Genomic DNA, 23,847 nt, shown 5'->3' on the forward strand with positions numbered 1-23,847 from the left:
GTACCTGTATTATTTTAAATCTTAGGAATAGAATAGATTTTAACTACTTCCTAGATAATCACCAAACAGTTTGTTTTCCCCTGTAGTAAAATAAGAAGCAACTCCGATAGGATCGAAAAATTAGTGAAAGCAAACATGCACTTCTTCCTCTCTTGCCTAATTTCCTTACTGTACTTGGCTCGCAGAACTCTGCTCAAAGTAATATTCTGTAAAGTTGCACCATGCTGCCTGTATTTATATGCTCTCATTCATTCAGCCATGGAACAAAAATGAGTTTAAGCTAGTTCCCTAAATAAGCTAACCTTGGTTGCTGTCAAGCAGATCTTGTAAACCCCTACATGAGCCTAGATGGAGTTAAGTATTTAAACAGTATATTAAGAAATTTTGATTTTTAGAATTTTTCTCAAAGTCACACTCTGAACAAGCCTTAATATTGTCTGTGTCTTGATGCATTGTGCCTGGTATTGCTTTGTTGTAAGAGAAATTGCGAATGATACTAAACACTATTTAATCATCAGTGAAAATCCCTACTTCAGACTTTATGTTGGAGGAAATGATGTTAAGGAAGTAGCTGAATATATTTATTAACATTGAAGCAATATTAGGCCATTGAGCCCTATTGCTTCAAAACTACTTTTTCATACTTTCCATATTTCTTAATGCTATTAGTCTCCACAAACCTAGCAATTTCTGTCTTGATCCTAAACTTCCACAGCCCTCTGAAGAAGGGACTTCCAAAGATTCACCATCCTTTGAGTGAAAACATTCCTCCTTATTTGAGGGTGGGACTCTAATTCTAACATTTTTCCTATTATAGATAGCGAAGTGTCATATATGATCCAACATCATCACTGTGCAGCGTCAAATCCAGAGAGATTACCCCCTCTCAAATCTTTAAGTTTAATTCAACCAATTCTTTGCTGTGAACTGTGAAGTCTTCTTACGTGAATACTCTTAAAACTGAAAGCTGAAACTTTTTCAGTCTTTTAACAATCTGCTGAAACGTAACAAAACTCTCCTGACTTGAAAGTCATTCAAATTAATTTTCTACTAGGGTAAATTATTCCTTGACCATTTCTACACTTATTTCTAGAAGAAAAAACATATTGTGGTTCTGACCTTAGCCCAGTCTCCTCTGGAAAGCTCAAAAAAATCAAATTGCTGTGCTTTCAAAGCCAAATCAAGCCTTGATGAGCATAAGCTAAAAGCGAGCTAATGGCCCTCAATGTTCATATCCCTGTTTATAAACTGAGTGCAATATAAACCATTTTTCATTCATGTTCCAGGAGTTCTCTGCTTTCTGATCCTGGACTAGGTCATGATTTCAGAAATACCAACTGACCTTGTTATTTTTAAAAGCCTTGACTAAAGTGACCAACACCTGTATACCACTAATTTGAAATTCATTTCCCACCAAAATAATGTTAGCACTACCTATACACCAACAGCAATGACTTTCATGGTAACCATTTTTACATAAGTCTATTAGGATCACAGCATTTGGCTTCATTCACATGTACTCTTAATAGATATATTTTTTAAAAAGTATGGCTACAGGATTAAACTCCACCAAAATGACCTTGAGTCTTATCACAAAATTTCTCCAAAAAATGCAAAGAATTGTGCTGCATGTCAATTTATTTTTTCTGCACTGTTGATGTAAATTTCAAACCAATATAGAGCCAATAAAAGACACACTGTCTCTTTTCGCCACCATTGAATATTTCTAATAATACACAATCAGGTTCTCAGAAAAATAACTGACAGGCTAGTTAATCATCATCTTGTTGTCTTGTAGTAAAATTGCACCCACAACGACTAGAGTGAACTTTAAAGTAGATTTTGATATTCAATGGTGTAAATGGTTATGGGGATATCTAAGGTTTTGGAGTAGATCTGTAGCTCGGGGTGTGGGTGTTGAGGTTGGTTGGCTCGCCGAGCTGGTTTGTTGTTCCACAGATGTTTCGTTACCGTGCTTGGTAACATCTTCAGTGCAGCCTCTGATGAAGCGTCGGTGTGTTTTCCCGCCTGGGCCATCGCAACAGATCCCAGAGTTTTAAAAACCGGGCGGGAAAACACCCCGACGCTTCATCAGAGGCTGCACTGAGGATGTTACCAAGCACAGTAACGAAACATCTGCGGAACAACAAACCAGCTTGGCATGGTTATGGGGATAATGTGGATAAAAGGCATTTAAGTATTTGATCAGCTGTGATTGTATTAAATGGGTGGAGCAGTCTCAATGGGCTGAATGGCCTACTTTTATTCCTATGTTCCAATGTTGTTGGCATCAATATCCAATTTTAATGGCTTCTCATAATTCTGTGCTACCACAACCAGTGTGGTTGTCAGCACAGATTTCAAGTAGTCAAAGGCACTCTGACCTTCTTGGGTGCTTTCAAATTTTCTGCTTTTCCTGGAACAAAGTTTTCAAAACAGTCACTACAGTGATAAAGTTCAGAACAAACCTCCAATAAAATCCACTCACCCCAACACATCACAAAACATCGTGTTTAGTCCTAGGCGTGGGAAAATCCAAAACAGCCCTTAGTTTCACTTTTCCAGAGGTACTTGGCCTTGTTCACAAGTATGGCCCCAAAAAAGCCATTTTTAGCCAAATTTACAGCCAAATTAGCTACAAAAAGCCAATCAAACTGCTCAGTCATTTGATGTAAATGTTGGTTCCTGGTTTGTTAAATATAACCAAGTTGTTAATGGAAACCATGTAGTTACGTAGTCCCTCAGTGATTTTATTGCTTAATCATCAGTATGTTGCGAGTGTAATTTTTACTCCAAATGCATGACTTTGTATGGATAACATCCATTTGGTACCACAAAGCTTATTTTTTCTGGGTCTATCAACTAATTTTTCCAGATTGTGCGTATGTGTAAGGATGTTGTTTAATAGATAATGCACCCCTTACATTAACATCCTAAATAGCCAAAGACATTTTTCCTGGTCTAATCACACAAATTGATTTATGAGTCATTCATAATTTTTGTAAGTCACTTTGATCATTTTTTTGGGAAAATAAAATTTTGTGCTATTTGACCTTTTAAGCCCCTCTGTATTATCCAATCTGATTGCTGGAGAGTCAACTTGTGAATTTTAAATTTCTGGTTATTTTTAGTATTTCAAAATTTCTTTGAACATTTGTGACATACAATGAGATCAAGTGTCTTTTTTAATGGGTGATGCATATTTTGTTTAAAAAAAAAATCTTTTCTGCTACCATTTTTCCAGTAAGTTTTCTTAAAAGCACTGTTTCAGAAAGCCTTGTTGACAGATCCATAATTGTTAAAAGATACAGATTCCCATTCCTGGTTTTAGCTACAGATCCTACACGAATCTGTTAAGACCCTGCTAAATGGTTCTTTTGAAAGATGGAATCAGAATTAAAGATGCACATTTAATTTGTTGGGGTCTTCCCACTCCCTGACATGAATAACAATTCTTGCAAAATGTAACCACATTTTTATGTAATCCTGGCCAATAAAAATATCTTAACATTTTAACTCTTTTTTCCAAATAGTAAAGTGACCTGCCATTGGAATTTCATGAGCCACTTGTAAAATTTCATTATGACACTCAGATCGGACCACCACCTGTCATTAAGGGTGTTCTCAATTACCTTATTATTACTTTACTTTTCAAGTAATAACACTCAAGGATTGGTTCTGATTAAATTTATGGCATATCTGCCAAAGTTAAGATCTGTTTGTTGCATTTCAATAAAGAAGATGGGCTAAATGTGTCAGCCTTATTAAGTTTACTTTCATCCTTTTGATTTAAAATTCCAAAAATTATGTCTGATCACTGAGTTTCCAAGTCATTTCCCTTTTTCCCAGGTTCTTTGCTGTCCAATTTTATAAGCCAGAGATCTAGTTGCAACACAGTAAGGAAACAATCTAGGATGTTCTCTCATACCACCTCAGTTTCTTTTATACCCATGTGCCACTAGTTTGAAATCTAAAAAATTATACTAATAAATGTAAATCACACCCCGTTCATCATAACAATATGTCAGTGTTGTTTTATTTCACAGTCAACAACCACTTCCATCATTTTGCTTATGATTTGAGTTGACTGGGTTGGCAATTATCCTGCTTTTCGTGGACAGTGATTAGTTTTGCACATTTATCATTCATTCAACTCATTGCAGAAAATTAGGGCTCAATTTATAATGTAACTAGTTGATTAACAGTGAGAAATACTAATGCAAGACCTTGTGGAGTAATGATGTTCTTGAGAAGTTTAGTTGGAGGTAATAAGCTGCAGATCTCCATAACATTGTTGATGAAATCTATGTTGGTGAACACTGCAGATTCTACATTCAAATGGAACCATCTTCCATTTGCAAACAAACTAAGCAGAAATACCATCTTTAACTTCCCTTGGGGCAATGAAGAATGAGCAATTGATATTGGTTAGCCAGATGCCAATTTTCTGTGAATAAATAAACAGGAAATGAAACAGACACAAAATATTGGAGAAATTCAGCAGGTCTAGCAGTATCTGTGGAGAGAGAAAGTGTTAACGTTTTGACTCTGATATGGTTTCTTCAGAACTGGAAAAAGAAGGTGAGGTGGAAAGATGGAGGGAATTGTAGCATTTAGGGATCCAAGCGACTGAAAGCAGAGCCACCAAAGATGGACCTATTAAAATGGAAGGTGTATTTGGAAGAGGATGATATTAAGAATATTTTTCGAGCAGAGACAGATGTGGCAAAGCAATGACAACTACGTAACAAGTTCCAGGGCCAAGAGTGATGAATATGCAGCCACATGGAAAGTGGCAGGGGAGCAAGTGGATAGTGGAGCCAAGGATCTCTGCAAAAGAGATCTGGAAACAATGAGAAGAACTCTGGTGATCACTACAGTGGGCAGGAGGGAATTGGTAAAATTCACCAAGGGAAAATAGACTGGAAAGGCTGGGACTTCTTTCACTGGAGCGTAGGAGGTTGAGGGGTGGCCTTATAGAGGTTTATAAAACCATGATGGGCAGGTGAATAGCACAGGTCTTTTCCCTGTGGCAGGGGAGTTCAAAACTAGAGAGCATATTTTTAAGGTGAGAAAGTTTTAAAAGGGACATGAGGGGTAACTTTTTCACACAAAGGGTAGTTCATATGTGGAATGAAGAGCCAGAGGATATAAAAACCGAAAGAACTGCGGATGCTTTAAATCAAGAACAAAAATAAAAGTTGCTGGAAAAGCTTAGCAGGTCTGGCAACATCTGTGAAGAAAAAAATCAGAGTTAACGGAATAGTCACTGGACCCGAAACATTAACTCTGATTTTTTTCTTCACAGATGCTGCTAGACCTGCTGAGCTTTTCCAGCAATTTCTGTTTTTGAGCCAGAGGACATGGTGGACGTGGGTACCCTTGCAACATTTAAAAGACATTTGGATAAGTACATGAATAGAAAAGGTTTGGTGGGATATGGGCCAAATGCAGGCAGGTAGGACTAGTTTAGTTTGGGAGTATGGTTGGTGTAGACTACATGAACAGAAGGGTCTGTTTCCATGCTGTCTGACTCTATGACAAGGATTACTGTTAAGTGTTTACTGTGACTGAGGATATGTGTTTTTGGCAGATGGTAACTGGTTGGCTCGAATAACATCCAAACATTTAAAATTCAAAACTTGAAGCTTGATACAGAGGTTCAGTGGCAGAAGGAAAGAAATAGAGACAAGCATTGTAGAGAAATAGGAAGGTAATTTTGTTAATAGAGCAGAAGGGGGAAGTGGGGCATTGTGGAGAAACTGTGCTTGGATGGCCGAGAAATATTTTTAAAAATGTGCTTTGCATTTTCTGGTCTGAGAGAAGCCAATGCAGAAATATATTTGTGAGTTCGTGTAGCCTACTATATAGTAAGAGTGGAGAACAGCTAAATTTAAAAGCAAAGTGGAAGTGTAATGTTTTGATTGACCGCATTCATACTACAAAACCTATTTAATTCAACGAAGCGACTTACAGTCGTACTACGCTGTTGTCTACTAAGTAATTGCACTCAAATTTCAAACGCAGTCTATCAATGGACATCTTCATAGGACTGTTTCATCATTTCTCTTTCTAAATATTGATTTTTTAAATGTGTTAACTTGATCAGTCATATCAATTGTTTTCTTCTGTAAACTTGGTTCGACTGTGCTTTTTTTTGAATTGTTAATAGAACTCTCGGCCTGAGTACACACCCTACACCTGGGCGACAGGAAGTGATAACCTGATTTCTTCGGCGTTGCGAAACTTTCCTTACAGCCATTATTTGGCGGAGTTCTGGCATTTGCATTCTGTTGTTTGCACACTTGCAGGTTCTAATCACAGCCCCCAATCAATCGGACAAAATGAATGCAGAATCCTCCCGCCACAACATCGAGAATACCGTGTGGGAAGTGCGGGAGCGATATGTGAACCTTTCCCTCATTGGATCTGGTGCTTATGGCACGGTTTGGTAAGTTTTGCAAGAAGTGGAGCTGTCCGCCTAGTTTAGTGATTGGAGATGTGTGGGTTCGAGGGAGATGTCTGCGATTACTTGTTTTGCTCGGACGCAGTAAGATACGTTTAAAAGAAAACCTATGCTCTCAGCGCCCTAAAGAATATTCTCTGATAGTGAAATGCTGAGGGAGTGGTGGGGGTTCAACATAAATACTCTGTTTTATTTACATTCTGATGTGAACAGCTCCGCAACCGACAGACGAACGGGGAACAAGGTCGCGATTAAGAAGTTGTACCGCCCATTTCAGTCTGAAATTTATGCCAAAAGAGCTTACAGAGAGCTGAAACTGTTGAAACACATGAAGCACGAAAATGTAAGTTTTCACAGAGACCAATGTGAACAGCCCCTCGCATTTGATTGTGGCGCGGTGTGATGGTTGATTTTTTAAAAAAAAATCAACATTGATGTAGTGAGATAACAAGGGTAGAGCAGGATGAACACAGCAGGCCAAGCAGCATCAGAGGAGCAGGAAGGCTGACGGTTGAAACGATTGGCTTTTCTCTAATGGGAAAGTAAATAACATTGAATGGCTTAACCAAGACAGCGCATCCCATAGAACTGTTTAGTGGCATTAAGAAGTTATGTGGTCTGTCATTTTAAGGCCACTAACATCCAAGAGACTAAGATTAGAAAACTATCTGTTCTTTTTAAGAAAAAAAACAGAAATCCACTTTACTGTGTGACCAAATGCTCCCAAGGCATGTCTCAACAATATCTATAACTTAGATTTACAGTTCATTGAACCAGGTAAATCTGAATAGTTTGATCACACAAAATCACACCGATGCAGCATTATTTATAAACTCTTTCATATCGAGTGAAACAAGACGCAGAGAAATTCTTGTGGGAGTAATTGGGGGTTAAGGGTCTTGATGAATATCTGTAAGATTCCGTGACAAAATTTGTGGAGAGGGTAGAGGTAGTATTCATTAGAAGTGGGGAAGCAGCGACCTAGTGGTAACATCGTTGCACCGTCCAGTGCAGATTGCAGGGAGGGCGATGGCTTAGCGTTATTATCGCTAGACTGTTACTCCAGATAACGTTCTGGGGACACAGGTTTGTATCCTACCATGGTAGATGGTGGAATGTGCGTTCAGTATTAGAAAAAAGTCTGGAATTAAGAATCTACTCGAGACCATGAAACCGTTGTCAATTATTGGGAAAAACCCATCTGGTTCACTAATGCCCTTTTAGGGAAGGAAATCTGCCACCCTCACCTTGTCTGACTGACATTTTGACTCCAGAGCCACAGCAATGTGGTTGACTCTCAGTTGCCCCCTGAAAAGGCCTAGCAAGCTATTCATTTGTACCGATCACTACTATATGTGATCTCACTTGCAGGATATACCCAGGAGAAGTGGCAGAACAGTGATATATAGTCAGGAGGGAGTTGTTCTAGGAGTCCTCAACATTGACTCTGGACCTCATGAAATCTGGTGGCTTCAGGTTAAACGTGGGAAAGGAGACGTCCTGCTGATTACCACAAACTGTCCTCCCTCAGCTGACGAATTGGTACTCCTCCATTTTGAACAACACTTGGAGGAAGCACTGAGGATTGCAAGGGCCCAAAATGTACTCTGGGTGGGGGACTTCAATGTCCACCACCAAAGGTGGTTTGGCAGCAGTACTACTGACCAAACTGGTCAGGTCCTAAAGGACATAGCTGCTAGACTGGGTCTCCGGCAGGTTGTGAGGAAACCAACAAGATGGAAAAACATATTTGATCGCATCCTTACTAACTGCCAGCTGCAGTTGCATCTGTCCATGACAGTATCGGTAAGAGTGACCATCGCACAGTCCTAATGGATACAAAATCCCACCTTCACATTGAGAATAACCTCCGTCGTGTTGTATGGCATGCTAAATGAGACTTCGAACAGATCTAGCAACTCAAGAGTGGGCATTCATAAGGCACTGTGGGCCATCAACAGCAGCAGAATTGTACTCCAGCACAACCATTACCATCAAACTAGGGGATCAACACTGGTTCAATGTAGAGTGCAGGACAGCATGCCAGGAGCAGCACCAGGTGTCCCTGAAGATGAGGTACCAACCTGGTGAAGCTACCAAACAGGACTATTTGCACACCAAACAGCAAAACCAGCAAGTGATAGACAGAGCTAAGTGATCCCACAATCAATGGATCAGATCTAAGCTCTGCAGACCTGCCATATCCAATCGTGAATGGTGGTGGTGGATAATTAAACAACTGACTAGAGGAAGAGGCTCCACAAACATCTCCACCCTCAATGATGGAAGAGCCCAGCACATCAGTGCAAAAGATGAGACCGAAGCTTTCACAGCAATCTTCAGCCAGAAGTGCCGAGTGGATGATCCATCTCGGCCTCCTCCAGTGGCCTCCAGCATAACAGATACCAGTCTTCAACCAATTCAATTCACTCCACATGATATCAAGAAACGGTTCGAGGCACTGGATACTGCAAAGGCTACGGGCCCTGACAACATTCCGACAATAGTACTGAAAACTTGTGCTCCAGAACTTGCCACTCCCCTAGCCAAGCTGTTTCAGTACAGTTACAACACTGGTATCTACCCGGTAATGTGGAAAATTGCCCAAGTATGTCCTGTACACAAAAAGCAGGACAAATCCAACCCGGCCAATTACCGCCCCATCAGTCAACTCTCAATCATCAGTAAAGCAATGGAAAGTGTCATCAACACTGCCATAAAGCAGCAGCTGCCCAGCAATAACCTGCTCATTGATGCCCTGTTTGGGTTCCGCCAGGGCCACTCAGCTCCTGGCCTCATTACAGCCTTGGTTCAAACATGGTTCCAGAAGTGAGGTGAGAGTGACAGCACTTGACATCAAGGCTGCATTCGACCAAGTGTGGTATCACAGATTGCAGCAAAACTGCAATCAATGGGTATTGGGGACAAACTCTCAGCTGGTTAGAGTCATACCTGACACTTTGGAAAATGGTCGTGTTTATTAGAGGTCAGTCATCTCAGCTCCAGGACATCTCTGCAGGAGTTCCTCAGGGTAGTGCCCTCAGCCCAACCATCTTCAGCTGCTTCATCAATGACCTTCCCTTCATCATAAGGTCAGAAGTGGGAATGTTCGTCAATGATTGTGCAATGTTCAGCACCATTCATGACTCCTCAAGCACTGAAGCAGTCCATGTCCAAATGCAACAAGAGCTGGACAATATCCAACTTAGGCTGACAAGTGGCAAGTAAGATTCACGCCACACAAATACCAGGTTATGAGCATCACCAAAAGGAGACAATCTAACCACTGCGCTTTGACATTCAGTGGTGTTACCATCGCTGAATCTCCCACTATCAAGATCCTGGAAGTTATTATTGATCAGAAACTCAACTTGACTCACCACATAAATGCCGTGGCTACAAGGCAGATCAGAGGCTAGGAATACTGCAGCGAGTGACTCACCTCCTGACTCCCCAAAGCCTGTCCACCATCTACAAGGCACAACGCAGGAGTGTGATGGAATACTCCCCACTTGCCTGGATGAATGTGGCCCTAAAAACACTCAAGAAGCTTGACACCATCCAGGACAAAGCAGCCCGCTTCATTGGCACTCCATCCACAAGCGTCCACTCCCTCCACCACCAACACTCAGTAGCAGCAGTGTGTATTATCTACAAGATGCACTGTAGTCATTCACCAAACATCTTCAGACAGCACCTTCCAAACCCACCACCACTTCCATCTAGAAGGACAAGGGCATTGGACACACGGGAACACCACCACCTCCAAGTTCCCCTCCAAGTCACTCACAATCCTGACTTGGAAATATGTTGTTGTTCCTTCACTGTCGCTGGGTCAAATTCCTGGAATTCCTTCCCTAATGGCATTGTTGGCCAACCCCAGCAGGTGGACTGCAGCGGTTCAAGAAGGCAGCTCACCACCATCTTCTCAAGGGAAACGAAGGATGGGCAATAAATGCTGGCCAGCCAGTGACGCTTGCGTCCCAAAAATGAATAAATAAAAAATAAATAAATAAACTCCTCCTGTTCTTGGAGCATTGGTTGGAATCCATCAGGGAAAATGGTGAATTTTCAATTCACTACAAAGCTGACCTAATGATTGTTGTAAAAATCCATCTGGTTCACTAATGTTTTTTTGGGGAAGGAAATCTGCCATCCTTACCTGGTCTGGCCTACATGCAGCTCCAGATCTACAGCAGTGTGATTGACTCTTAACTGTCCTCTGGACAATTAGGGAAGGGCAAGAAATGCTCATGTGGCCAACAATACCTACATCCCATAAAAGAATATTTAAAACTTTAACCAATGTTCCTTAATGCATATAACCTTTTTTCAGAGATGTACTAGGTCACACCTGAACTTGGGTCTCCTGGATCAGAGGTAGAGACATTACCACTGTGCCACAAGAGAGACCCCCACCCTCCAACCTTCCTTAAAACAAATGATTTAGCATTGCTAATTGTGGAATCTTGTCTGCAAATTGATATGTGTGCATGGATCCAGCAAGCTGCTTACAGGCTGCTCAATGGACATCTTGCAAGAGAACTGTGGGGCTACTTGGCAGGTCGATTAATTTGTTAAGGTTGACTTTTTATTGGCCGAGTGTGAAATTCCATTGGCAGAATCTAAGAGTAATCCAACAAATAGCCACATCCTTCGAAGGTTCTCTTCTGTTCGCAGAGTTGGTTATAGAAATATACCTTTCTTCTAGATTGAAATACATGTCAAAAGTGACATTCATTTTTGTAACAGAAACTAAATACTGTGGGAGGTGGATGCTAAGGAGATGGATACAAAAGATATAACTGAGTGGCTTGTTAGGTCATTTCAGAGTTAAGAATCAACCACATTGCTGTGGGTTGGAGTCACATTGACCAGAGCAGGTAAGAACAGCTGTTTCCTTTCCAAAAGTGAGCCATTAGTGAACCAGATGGGTTTTTATGACACTCATCAGATTTTTAATTCCGGATTTTTGTTGAATTTAAACTTTAGCATTTAGCCATGGTAGATTCAAACTCAGGTTCCCAGAACATCACCTGGGCCTTTTGGAATACTAGTCCAGCAACAACACCACAAGGCCATCACCCACCCCTGCTACTCTGGATCTCCTAATCTGTGCCTGTGAAACAAAGTTGGGAAGGAGAGAGGGGCTAATGATTAAGAAAGTGTGGTGTGATGGGGAGAGGTTTGAGAAAATGGTTTCAGGAGTGAGTAATGGGAGAAGGAAGTTGGGAATAGGCACCGTTGAATGAGTGGGGGAAGGGAGATTTGAAAGAGGAGCTGCTGAATATTGAGCAAATGTGGCTGGGGACGGCAGAATTGAGAAGAGGGGTCTCTGGAGGAGTTTGGGAAAATGGACTGCTGAGTGAGTGAGGGAGGGGTACTGAGAATAGGGGATGAAGTGTTTGACAGGGAGGGTGTTAAAGTGATGATTACAGTGTATGGAGCGGTGAGGAGGTTAGTGGAGGGGAGAGGGGCTATGCACAACCTTCCATCCCCAGAGGAATTTGGAAAGTTTGGCTGGAACTACTACTCTATTATAACAATAATAATACTCTACAAGTCATTTAAAAACAAATATCCATGTTTGTGATTTTTGTATGCTAATATAAAAATTATATACTGAATGTTCTGTATTATCTTATTTTTGTTTTGTTTTGTTAGCATTTGGGGTCCAGTTAATTTTCAAAGGAGTTATTTATTTCTTTATTTTTATGTGAAAATATTATTTCCTGATGTGGTGCTCATAATCTTGAGAACAGTTTTCAAATGCAGCGATTAGGACTGTACTGCACATTGGCTACTCATAACAGCTTGTGGGCTGAGCAGCAAACCCCAATTACAAAAGCAAGGACAGCAAGCGATAAAAGGATAAGGTGGAGCTGGCACTGGAGGAGTAGTGAGCATGAGAGAGAAATCTGTGATTGGAGGAGCGACGATTTCCAGTGGGAGAAGAGGAGGAAGGATACCTGGAAGTGAGCAGTGTGTGAGATGATGAGCCAAGCGAGGACTCGGTGCCCAGGAAGAGCATTGCCTTTCCGTTCCCCCAGGAATCTATCCATGGGCATTTTTAAAATTTCTTACTTTGTGCTATTCCTTGAGAAATCATCTGAAGACCTCAGTATCCTCATGTACATTGATGACACTTAAATCTAGCTCTCCAGGCTCTCTTTCAATGCTGCCTCTGTGTTATCAGACTGCTTACCTGCAGCAACCTTCACAAATTAACATTAAAAAGGCCAAAACATTGCCTTCAGTCCCTTCTACAAACTTAGTTTCCTAACTATTGACTCCAGGCCCCTTCCTGGCTACTGTTACATGCTATCCTAGGTTTATTTGGTGTCCTGTTTAACAATGAGCTGAGCTTCCAATCCCACATTCTCTCCAGCACAAAGACCACATATTATCAGCTCAGTTACATCACTAAACTCCACTCCTGGCTAAGTCCATCTGCTGATACCATCCATTCTTTTGATACTATCAGACTCAACCAACCTTTCTTCCTCTTGGGGAAGATGCTGGTGTATTGGTTATATTGTTGAACCAGTACTCGTGAGGCCCAGGGCAATGCTGTGGGAAAACTGTTCAGTTCCAGCAATGACAGCTGGTGGAATTTACATTCAATTAATAAAATCTGCAATATTGAACTTGTTTCATTGATGGCTACCATGACCATTATCCTCAATTGCCATGCCCCATCTAGTTCAATAATATCTCTTTTAAAAAAAACAATTCTTCTATTACCTTGTCAGACATATATGTGATTCCAGATTCACAGCATTGTAGTTGTATCTTAATTGCTATCTCTAATGGTCCTACAAGCCACTCAGTTCAAAGGCAGTTAGGGATGGGCAGGAATTGCTGGCCTGGACAATGATGCCCACATCACATGATAGAAGAAAAATTCTACTGCCTGCATCCCAACCTGGGAATACTGCAGTGAGTAACTCATCTCCTGACTCCTCAAAGCCTGTCCACCATCTACAAGGCACAAGTCAGGATTGTGATGGAATACTCCCCACTTGCCTGGATGAGTGCAGCCCCAACAACACTCGAGAAGCTTGACACCATCCAGGACAAAGCAGCCCGCATGATTAGCACTACATCTACAAGCATTCATTCCCTCCACAATCGACGCTCAGTAGCAGCAGTGTTCACTATCTACATGATGCACTGCAGAAATTCACCAAAGATCCTCAGACAGCACCTTCCAAACCCACGACCACTTCCATCTAGAAGGATAAGGGCAGCAGACAAATGGGAACACCACTACCTCCAAGTTCCCCTCCATGCCACTCACCATCCTGACTTGGAAATATATCACCGTTCCTTCACTGTCGTTGGGTCAAAATCCTGGAATTCCCTCCCTAATACCTCTGTGGGTCAACCCACAGCAGGAGGACTGCAGCAGTTCAAGAAGACAGCTCACCACCACCTTCTCAAGGGCAACTAGGGATGGGTAAGAAATGCTGGCCAGCCAGTGACGCCCACATCTCACAAATGAATGGAGAAAAAAAATATTTTGTACACAGGATCATGATCAGGTGATATGGCTTTCAGGGTTAAATGTAGTTTTATCTATTTACAAAGTACTTGCAGTTATTTGCAATCTAGATTTAATGACTTAAATGAAAGGACTGAGTTTAATTTATATAAGTTTGCTGCTGATGTCAAATTAAATGGGAAGGCGGAGTGTGAGGAGGACATAAAGGGTCTGTGAAGGGATAAAGATAAAATCATGGAATGTTCGGAACACTGAAGGAAGATATTCAATCTGTGCCAGCTGTCTAAGAATTGTGCAGCTCATTCCACTCCTGTGCCTTAGTAGACTGGGATTATACTCATTGGAACTCAGAAGAATGAGGGGAGATCTTATAGAAATACATAGGATTATGAAGGGAATAGATAAGGTGGAGGCAGGGAGGTTGTTTCCGCTAGCAGGTGAAACTAGGACTAGAGGGCATCGTCTCAAAATAAAGGGAAGCAGATGTAGGACTGAGGTCAGGAGGAACTTCTTCACCCAAAGGGTTGTGAATCTGTGGAATTCCTTGCCCAGCGAAGCGGTTGAAGCTACCTCGCTGAATGTTTTTAAGGCAAGGCTAGATAAATTTTTGAACAGTAAAGGAAGTAAGCGTTATGGTGAGTGGGCGGGCAAGTGGAGCTGAATCTCAAAAAGGTCAGCCATGATCTTATTAAATGGCGGGGCAGGCTCGAGGGGCCGGATGGCCTACTCCTGCTCCTAGTTCTTATGTTCTTATGTTCTTATCCCCACAGCCTTGCAAATTTTCTATCTGGAGGTAATTATAAAATTCACTTTTGGAAGCCATGAATAAGCCTGCCACTACCACACTATCAGTCATTGTGTTCCAAAGCCTTACCACTCGCTGTGTAAAAAGTCTTTTCCTTATGTCACTGTTGGGTGTTGTTTGCCAATCTTCTTAAATCAGGTCCTCTCGTTCTCGATCCCTCTGCAATGGGAATATTTTCTCCCAATTCGCTCTCTCCACACTGATCATGATTTTGAACACCTCTATCAAATACTCTCTCATTCTTTTCTGAAGACAACAATCTGACTTCTCCAATCTGTACTTGTAACTGAAGTCCCTTATCTCCAGAACCATTTATTGAACATTTCTTCACCTCTGTAGTACTTCCTAAACACGGTACCGAGAATTGGACACTATTCCAGCTGAGGCTAAAACAGTTCTTGTCAGATTCACTATAACACCCTTGCTTTTATACCCCATGCCTCTATTTTTAATGCCTAGGATCTTGTAAGCTTTATTAACTGCTTTCTCAATCTGGCCTGCCGTCATCACTGATTTGTGCTCATATCTGCCTAGGTCCTTCTGGTCCTCTATCTGCTTTGGAATTTCACTCTTCATTTTATACTGCCTTTTCTCATCTTACCATCAGAATATGTCAGTTTGCACTTCCACTACGTTAAATTTAATCTGCCCCATTCCATCAGCCCGTGACCTCCTGTAAGCGATTACTGTCCTACTCACAGTTCGCAATGTTTCCAAATTTTGTGCCATGAAGAAATGTTGGAGTTGGGCCCTCAAAGTTCAAATCTAGTTCATTACTACAGATAAAGAAAAGCTGGTATTTTAACACTGACCCTGGGGAGCCCCACTGCATATCTTCATCTAGTCTAAAAAGCAATTGTTCCCCACCCTGTTTCTTGTCATTCAGTAAGTTTGGTATCCATGTTGTCACTGTTCTTTTAATTCCATGGGCTTTAACTTTACTGACAAACCTATTATGTGCTACTTTATCAATTGCCTTTTGAAAGACCATGTATTCTACCATCAACTGCTTCACCTTCATTAACCCTCTCCATTACTTTATCAAAAATTCAATCAAATTAGTTAAAGATAATTTGCCTTAACAATCCTATGCTGACTTTCCTTATTTAATCTACATTTACGTAAATGATTGTTAATTTGTCCCAGATTATTGTTTCTAAAAGCTTTCCCACTGGTGAGGTTGATCTGACTGAGCAATCATTGCTGGCTTTGCCCTTGAACCCTTTTTTTGAACAAGATTGTAACATGGTAGCAGTTCTCTAGCCACTTTTGTATCTAATGAGGATTGGAAGATTATGGCATTGTCTCTGCGATTTCCACCCTTACTTCCCTGAATATCCTCAGATGCATCAGATCTGGTGATTTATTAACTTGATGTCCAACCTTTCTCATCTGTCTTCTCACAAATTATAGGTCAAGTGAATGGGCATGGCAGTGGTAAATGGAGCCAAAAAGAGTTGAATGTGAGAATGCTCACTTTGGTTTGAAGAATAAAAAACGCAGAATATTTTCTAAACTATTTTCTAAACCTCTTAAATGTTGGTGTTCTTTAATTGTCCTTATACATGAAACACAAAGTTAACGTGTAGATACGCCAATCAATTTAGCAGGCTAAAGATCTGTTGCCTTTATTGGAGGGAATTGGAGTATAAGTGTAAGGAAGTCTTGCTGTAATTTCACATGGCTTTGGTGAGACCGCACTTAAGTAGTGCAAACAATTTTGATCACTTAATCCGAGAAGGAGTGTTTGTGCCTGAGAGAGATTGCAACACAAGTTCATTGAATTGATTCCTGGATTGAGAGGAGTATCCCATTCAGGGAGCTCGAGTAGAATCAAAAAATGAGAGGCATTTTCATTGAAACACAAGATTCTGATGGAACATGATCAGGTTGATGTTGAGAGGTAAATATCCCTTGCTGAAGAGCTTAGGTGTAGTGGAATAGTCTCATTGAACATATTCAAGAATGGAATCAATTGATTTTGAAATCTAAAGAAATCAAAGGATATGGATATCAGATGAGGTAAGTAGAACTGAGGTTGTAGATCAGTATGATCTTACTGAATGGAGACTAAGCTGGGGGTGGATGTCCTACTCCTTATCCAGTTTTTAGGTTCGTATTTCTTAAAGCGTGCTCTTTAGTGAAAAATTATATTGATTGACTTAGGTTTAATAGGTTTCTTACTTTATCTAGTATTTTCTGTTCTCCATAACCACAGGCATTTAGACTGATGCATGAACAGACAGGGAATCAAGGGATACAGACCATGTTCAGGCAGATGGAATTAGATTAGAATGGCATCATGATCAGCACAGACATGGTAGACTGAAAGGCCTGTTCCTGCACTGTACTTTTCTATGTTCAATGCCAGTAGAGTAGAAAACATCCTGCCACATTATAATAAATGTGCTGCTCCAAGAGTTTAGCAATGTCAGCAAATATTGACTTCTGCACCATAGGGATGTTTTTGGCATCCATCTGAAAGTAATTCATCTATTGTAGTCAATCCAACTTGGAATTCACCTTACTGCAGTACAGGTCCAAATCACTAATCTGGAGAAAGCACTTGGTTGATATTCTTGTCAAGAGATTCTTGTGTTCCCATTTTTCCCAATGCTATTTTACTTGACAATTTGACAGATCAAATGTGTATATACTTGCACCACAGTGGATTTCTTTGGCAGAAAGTCTCAGTTACCACAGCCATAAATATATAAAAGTTTTAGAAAATCAAAACAAGGTTATTTAAATGTGACGTTCATAGCCTGTGTACCAAAATGTTTACGCCTATAAATAGATATTTCTGTATTCACATCTTTGCGAACAAGTCAGTTGCATTATCTAAAAAGCTTCATTAAATTGTAAAGGTTTGCCAGATTGGTTGCCATGTTATTGATGGCATAGTCTGTTGCTGTCAGTACCCAAAGTCTTGTAGCATTTTAATCAAATGTGAAATTTGATTTAAAGGGAGTCTAATTTTAGTTAATGCTATGTACTATTTAGAAGTTATAGATATGTTCTCATCTTGATTGTGAACAGTCATATCACTCTAAAACTGCCTAAATGTTGCACCTGACTTTAGTCAGGCCTGGGTAGATAATGCGCACTGGCCACTTCTTGGTTTTTAGAAATAGATCACACTTTTTAAGGTGGACAGTGTGAAATAAAAATTATCCAGATCTACATTCTAGCAACTTTCTATTCATTGAGGGATACAGTTCCCAAAGCTCCTTAGGCATTTTGATCATAGAATCATAGAAACCCTACAGCATGGAAGCAGGCCATTTGGCCCGTTGAGTCCACACTGAGCGTCCGAACAGCATTCCACCCAGAACTCCCCCCCCACCCCCACCACTCTATTCCTGTAACTATGCATTTCCTATGGCTAATCCACGTAGCCTGCACATCTCTGGACTTTTTGGACAATTTAGCATGGCCAATCCACCTAACCTGTGCATCTTTGGACTGTGGGACGAAACTGGAGCATCCAGAGGATCCCATGCAGACACATTGAGAATGTACAAACTCCACACAGTCAGTCACCCGAGGCTGGAATCGAACTCAGGCCCTTGCCCTGGGAGACAGCAGTTCTAACGACTGAGCCACTGTGCCACCCAAATCTGAAAGTCCAGCCTTAGCTCCACTTTGCCCAAGGGTTAATTTCTTACAACAGGACACTCTTTTTCTCTCAGAGAAGTTTTATTTCGTAAGTAAAATAATACATGTGATGTCAGGTACGGTTAAGTAAAATACCAGACACAAACAGTGAACTGCGTAGAAATTCCTGTGGCTTCTAATAACTACTTAACACTTTGCTGATTGTGTAGCAAAATTGGAAAGTGAATTCATGCCATAAACTGCACTTCTTGTGAAAAGCAGATGAGCTAAAAATGAGTTACCAGCTCAATACCGTGATCAACTTTCAAATGCGATTTTCCTTTGCATTTTAAACCTGACTCATTGGAAGCAATCTGTTAACAGTTCGTGCGCTGTGCCTATTTGCACACTGGTGGGGGAAAAATAAAATTCTCCTTGGACACCCAGGTCAGTTTATTAAATGGGACTGCTGAGAACTGAGTGCCTTCACATCTGGTATGTGCTGACTGAAAGAAACAGCTGAAGTGAGAATTTCTAAATTCATGTTGACAGGCAACAAGGCATCTAAGTGGCATTCAGGAGAATGCAAGCCTCTTATCACTATGCATTGTGAAAATTTAAGAGCTATAATATGTTTAGAAACAACTGCCTTTGACCTCCTGCAATCTCCTCCATTTTCTGCACTGTTTGCCAAGCTGCCCAATTTAGTAACATCAGCAAACTTTATATTAATCCTCTTGTGCTGATGTTTAAATGAAAGGGCAGCATAAGTGGAACTAAATTGATAGTTATTTCAGCAAGCCAATGCAGACATAGTGAGCCAAATGCCCTCCTTTTATGCTATATACAATTCCATGATTTTATTTGTAAAGAAGATGTCCCTGGGGCAAATTACTAACCACATCCAGTCACACTCAGGAGCTTCTATATATTCCAAGTCTATACTTCCTGTTTGCAGCCTACCTCACTATCCTGAATCTAAATTGGTCATTTTTTAAAACATAAACTTTGTCACAATTTTCATTGCCTTCTGAAAGCACATACTGCATACCTGTTGACTCCTTTATCTATTAGAAATCTATTAATTTCTCAAATATGTTTAATGACTTGGTCTCCATGCCCTTCTGTGGCAGAGAAATCAACAGGTTCACCACCCCTCTGAGTTAAGAAATATTTCCTCATCTTAGTCCAAAACACCTACTGCCTGTCTTAAGATCATGATCCTTTGTTCTGGACCCACCAGCAAGGGGAAAGGTCATCGCTGCATAATGTCTGTCTAGCCCTGTCAGAATGTTGTATCTTTTAATTGGATCCCCTCTCATTCTTCTACATCCTAGTGAATACAAGCCCTATCAACCGAATCTCTCCTGAACTGAATTCTAAATTGCTTCCAGTCCTCAGGCTTCTTTTTCTTTTCAAGCAACTTTATATGACTCCACTTTAATACTATCCTTGATTCTTTTGTTGACAATAGTTGGGTCAGTTTCCTGTTGTGTTCTTCTGTCCAAAAGGAATGTATACTTGCTGCAGTGTATGCATTCATTAAATATTACCCGTTGTCTGTCTACCATCATGCCTTTTAATGAAATTACTCAGTCTATTGTAGCCAACTCACCTGTTATCTTTGAATTGGACTCAATGAAGAATTCTATCATGTTCTAATCATTTTTTCCAAAAGGACATCTCACAACAAGATTGCTAATTAACCCCCCTACATTGCACAAAACCAAATTTAGGATAATTTGCCCCCAAGTTGGTTCCTCAATGTACTGGTCCAAAAATCCACTTTGTATACACTCCAAGAATTCATCCACTACAGTGTTATTGCTAATGTGGTTTGCCCAGTCTATATGTAGATTAAAATCACCTATGATTACTGTAGGACTTTTGCTGCTTGCATCTCTAATTTCCACTTTAATGCCATCTCCTATCTCACTGCGATTGTTTGGAAGCTTATAGACAATTCCCAGTAATGTTTTCTATCCCTTGTTACTCCTTAGCTCTACCTAGACTGATTCAACATTGAGATTTCATGTGCCAGTATCTCTGTATTCTCACTACTGTAATAATTAATCTTTCAGGAACACCACCCTACCTTTTACCATTTTGCTTGCTCTTTTGAAAGATTGAATACTTTTTGACATTCAGTTCCCAGCCTTGGTCATCCCACAGCCATGTCTGCAAAATCACAGTACAATTGTTAAGTTGTTACTACATCTACCTTTGTGTTTTCAAATATTGTACTTTTAGATAAAAACCGAGAGAACTGCGGATGCTGTAAATGAGGAACAAAAACAAAGTTGCTGGAAAAGCTCAGCAGGTCTGGCAGCATCTGTGAGGGATAAAACAGAGTTAACATTTCGGGTCCGGTGACCCTTCCTCAGAACTGAACCAGAACAGAACTCAGAACCAGTTCTGAGGAAGGGTCACCTGACCCGAAATGTTAACTCTGCTTTTTCCTTCACAGATGCTGCCAGACCTGCAGAGCTTTTCCAGCAACTTTGTTTTTGTATTGTACTTTTAGACTTATCTTTTTGACTTTTTAATTTTGTACTCCAGCTCTGGAGTGGTATTTGAACCCATGATCTTGTGCCTCAGAAGGAGGTGCATTACCGATTGAGTCACGGTTGAATAAAGTATTTTAAGTAAAATTAAGTTTTTCAAAAGTGGATTATAATGAATGAGGAGAGAATCACATTGAAGAATATTATAAAAATAAACATGATATAGAAGGGAAAGAGAAAGGAAGTTTTGAAATGCATCATAACAGAACATTTGGGAATAGAATTCAGGAAGAAGAGATTTTATAAGTAGATCCAGAAAAGAATATTAACAAAACAGTAAGATAGCTTACAGATAAAAAGGACCCATCTCATACTTGAAAATAAGGGAATGTCAGACATGCTTAAAAAGTATTTTGCTCTACTGGACATGAACCATGCATGCTTGCCGCTGAGGTTAGATGAGGATTCCCAGAAGTATGAAACAATTAATACCCATAAGAGTTTGTACCAATATATGAGATTGCCATTTGGGGTATCAACAACCTGTGCAATTTTTTAACAGACGATGGAGAACATTTTACAAGAGCTACGCCAGGTCACCATTTATGTAGATAACATACCAATAAAAGGAAAGACCAATAAGGAGCCCGAGGAGAACATGAACATTGTCCTTAGATGTTTTTCCCAGGTGGGCATATGTATTAGGAAGGGAAAGAAAAGAACTGGCCTATATTCTCGGACTCAGAGCGGAAGGGATGTAGTGATTATGACAAGGTCAGCCAACTGGACCTCATAAAACATGATTTCCCTGATTGGGGGCTGTTAATCTGGTCCAATCAGGGAGTCCTGGCTGGCAGATATAAACAGGAATGTCAGAGGTTCTGTTCATTCTGACAACTGGCTCTGAGGAAACTGGATCAGTGTCAAGGACTCTCCACATGTAAATAAAGGGTGACTTGGTGATGGATACCGGCCTCTGTGGAGTTATTTCACCCATAGCCCTGCATTTATCACAGCTAACCCGCCTAGCCTGTTCAACCATGGACACTATGGGCAATTTAGCATGGCCAGTACGCGTAACCTGCACATCTTTGGAGGAAACCCACGTAGACGTGGGGAGGACATGCAACCTCCCCACAGACAGTCACCCAAAGATTGGAATCAAACCCGGGTCTCTGGTTCTGTGAGGCAGCAGTGCTAACCACTGATTGACCGTGCCACCCATTTCTCAAGTGGTGCCCAGTCATCAGATCTGCTTTGTGATGCAGTCAGATCTGGCAGTGCATCCTTGTTGTCTGAAATACAGCATCCTGAAATGTGGAGACATCTTCGATGGCAAGTCTTCATTAAAACTGCAACATCACATCTCTCAATTCTAACTGATAACTGTAGTTCCCTAGTTTTACTTTTCATTCTTTGCACATTTCATACGAAGACAACAACGCTAACCAGTTTATATTTCCTAACAACCCATCCAGTCAGCTGTGCTGTTTAGCTAAGAAATAATAAGAAATGAAAAAAGGGCCAAATCATATCATACTTTGGCAAAGTGTCAACTTTGTCAAGTTCCATGGAGGGTTTCTCTCCAAGAGGCCTAGTAAGTTTCCCGCGCTATCTTCCCAAACTGGTCTCATTAACTATCCCACCCCACGGCATCCTTCTCGTCCACTACTAGCCTGATTCTCCCACTTGCTGTAGATAGAAGAACTCTTAACTGCCCAGATATCCTGGAATGGACCAGCCTCCCTGGCACTCAGTGCCATCTTGAATGGGTCATTGCAAGCCCGGTTAAACATTAGCATTCTGGAGCTGCATGCATGGCAGATAGGGGAAATTGGTGCCTTGCTTCACCAACAGGACCTCAAGGTCCTGATGGGGTGGTACAGAGGAAGGACAGTCAGAGAAGGACACACCACCAGATCCTTCCAGCCTTGTCTGAGGGCACCACCCAGTTCTGTGCTGTCTTCAAGATCCAGAAATGTATCCAGCCATCATCACAGTTGATTTATGCACTTAACCGTTTCACAGGAGCTGTCAAAGTGGCTTTCTGTACTGCTCAACATTTAAACCACAGAATATGGCAACTACTGTCACGAAAATCGTGAACAGTATCTCCTGCCAGAAATGTGGAGCTTGCTGTGTCCATTTTAAAGATGAGTAGGAATGGAATGGTAATCTACACCTGTGAAAACCTGGCCTCAGTTGGAGATCAGTACCAACCATAGGAACAGCAGCGTGGAGATTTAGGCATGGTCTCCCAGGAGCACAATGGTGAGACTTTGGGCCTTATGACAGAGTAGCTGGTACAAACAGCTGAATGGTGAAAAGTGTTTGTGTCTCTGCGGTCCTAAGCTGAGTGAAGCCAGAGAATTGGAGGATACATTGGTGATGGGAGGAAGGAGAGATTGGAGGTTGACTGAGAGTGAGAAACGTAGGGTTGCGAGGAGATGGTGGACCTCAGGAGCAGTAGCAATCAGCTAGCGAAATTTGGGGTCATGCATGGCAGCATGCATTCTTTAAATGTGAATTTCAGGGTGGGCAGCACATGAGCTCTATACAAAGGAAGGAAATTTGAGTTAATGTATCTGGAAAGCCAAGGTCTTATATTACCAGATGTAGTAGGGCAAGGACAGGGGAGGCTTCAAACAGATATAAGACCTCTATCTAGAAGTGTGTTCATCCTTTTTACACGCCATACTTGGGGCTTAGTAAGTAATTAAGTCAGTGACTGTAAAATAGGCATTGCATGTCCAAACGTTCTATCCTGCATCATTGGCATCTGCTGTAAAATCTAGTACTTGCTGCCAAAGGGCAGTAAACAGCACAGAAATAACCCATCTGTCTCTCCCAACAATTTTGTGTTCAAGGCTATGTTTAAATCTGTCCACAGTATATATGATGTTTCATATTAAATTCTGTACCCTTATCATGGATGGAAGGAAGGAAAATAGCAGCCTGGAGCCCAGCCAGT

The 23,847-nt window shown here is 41.0% G+C and overlaps 1 protein-coding gene across 1 annotated transcript in view; it reads left to right on the plus strand.

Moving 5' to 3' along the window:
• Positions 1–6,205: 6,205 nt before the first annotated feature.
• The window catches only part of LOC109932340 (mitogen-activated protein kinase 13-like), a 63,885-nt gene continuing 46,243 nt past the window's right edge, over positions 6,206–23,847 (plus strand). The window contains exons 1-2 of the mRNA XM_020531573.2: positions 6,206–6,451; positions 6,680–6,809. Coding sequence (XP_020387162.1) covers positions 6,345–6,451; positions 6,680–6,809 — 237 coding nt within the window. The 5' untranslated portion in view covers positions 6,206–6,344. The remainder of the gene's footprint in view (positions 6,452–6,679; positions 6,810–23,847) is intronic.

This window comes from Rhincodon typus, chromosome 25, assembly GCF_021869965.1.
Source record: "Rhincodon typus isolate 14 chromosome 25, sRhiTyp1.1, whole genome shotgun sequence".
Lineage (NCBI taxonomy): Eukaryota > Metazoa > Chordata > Chondrichthyes > Orectolobiformes > Rhincodontidae > Rhincodon > Rhincodon typus.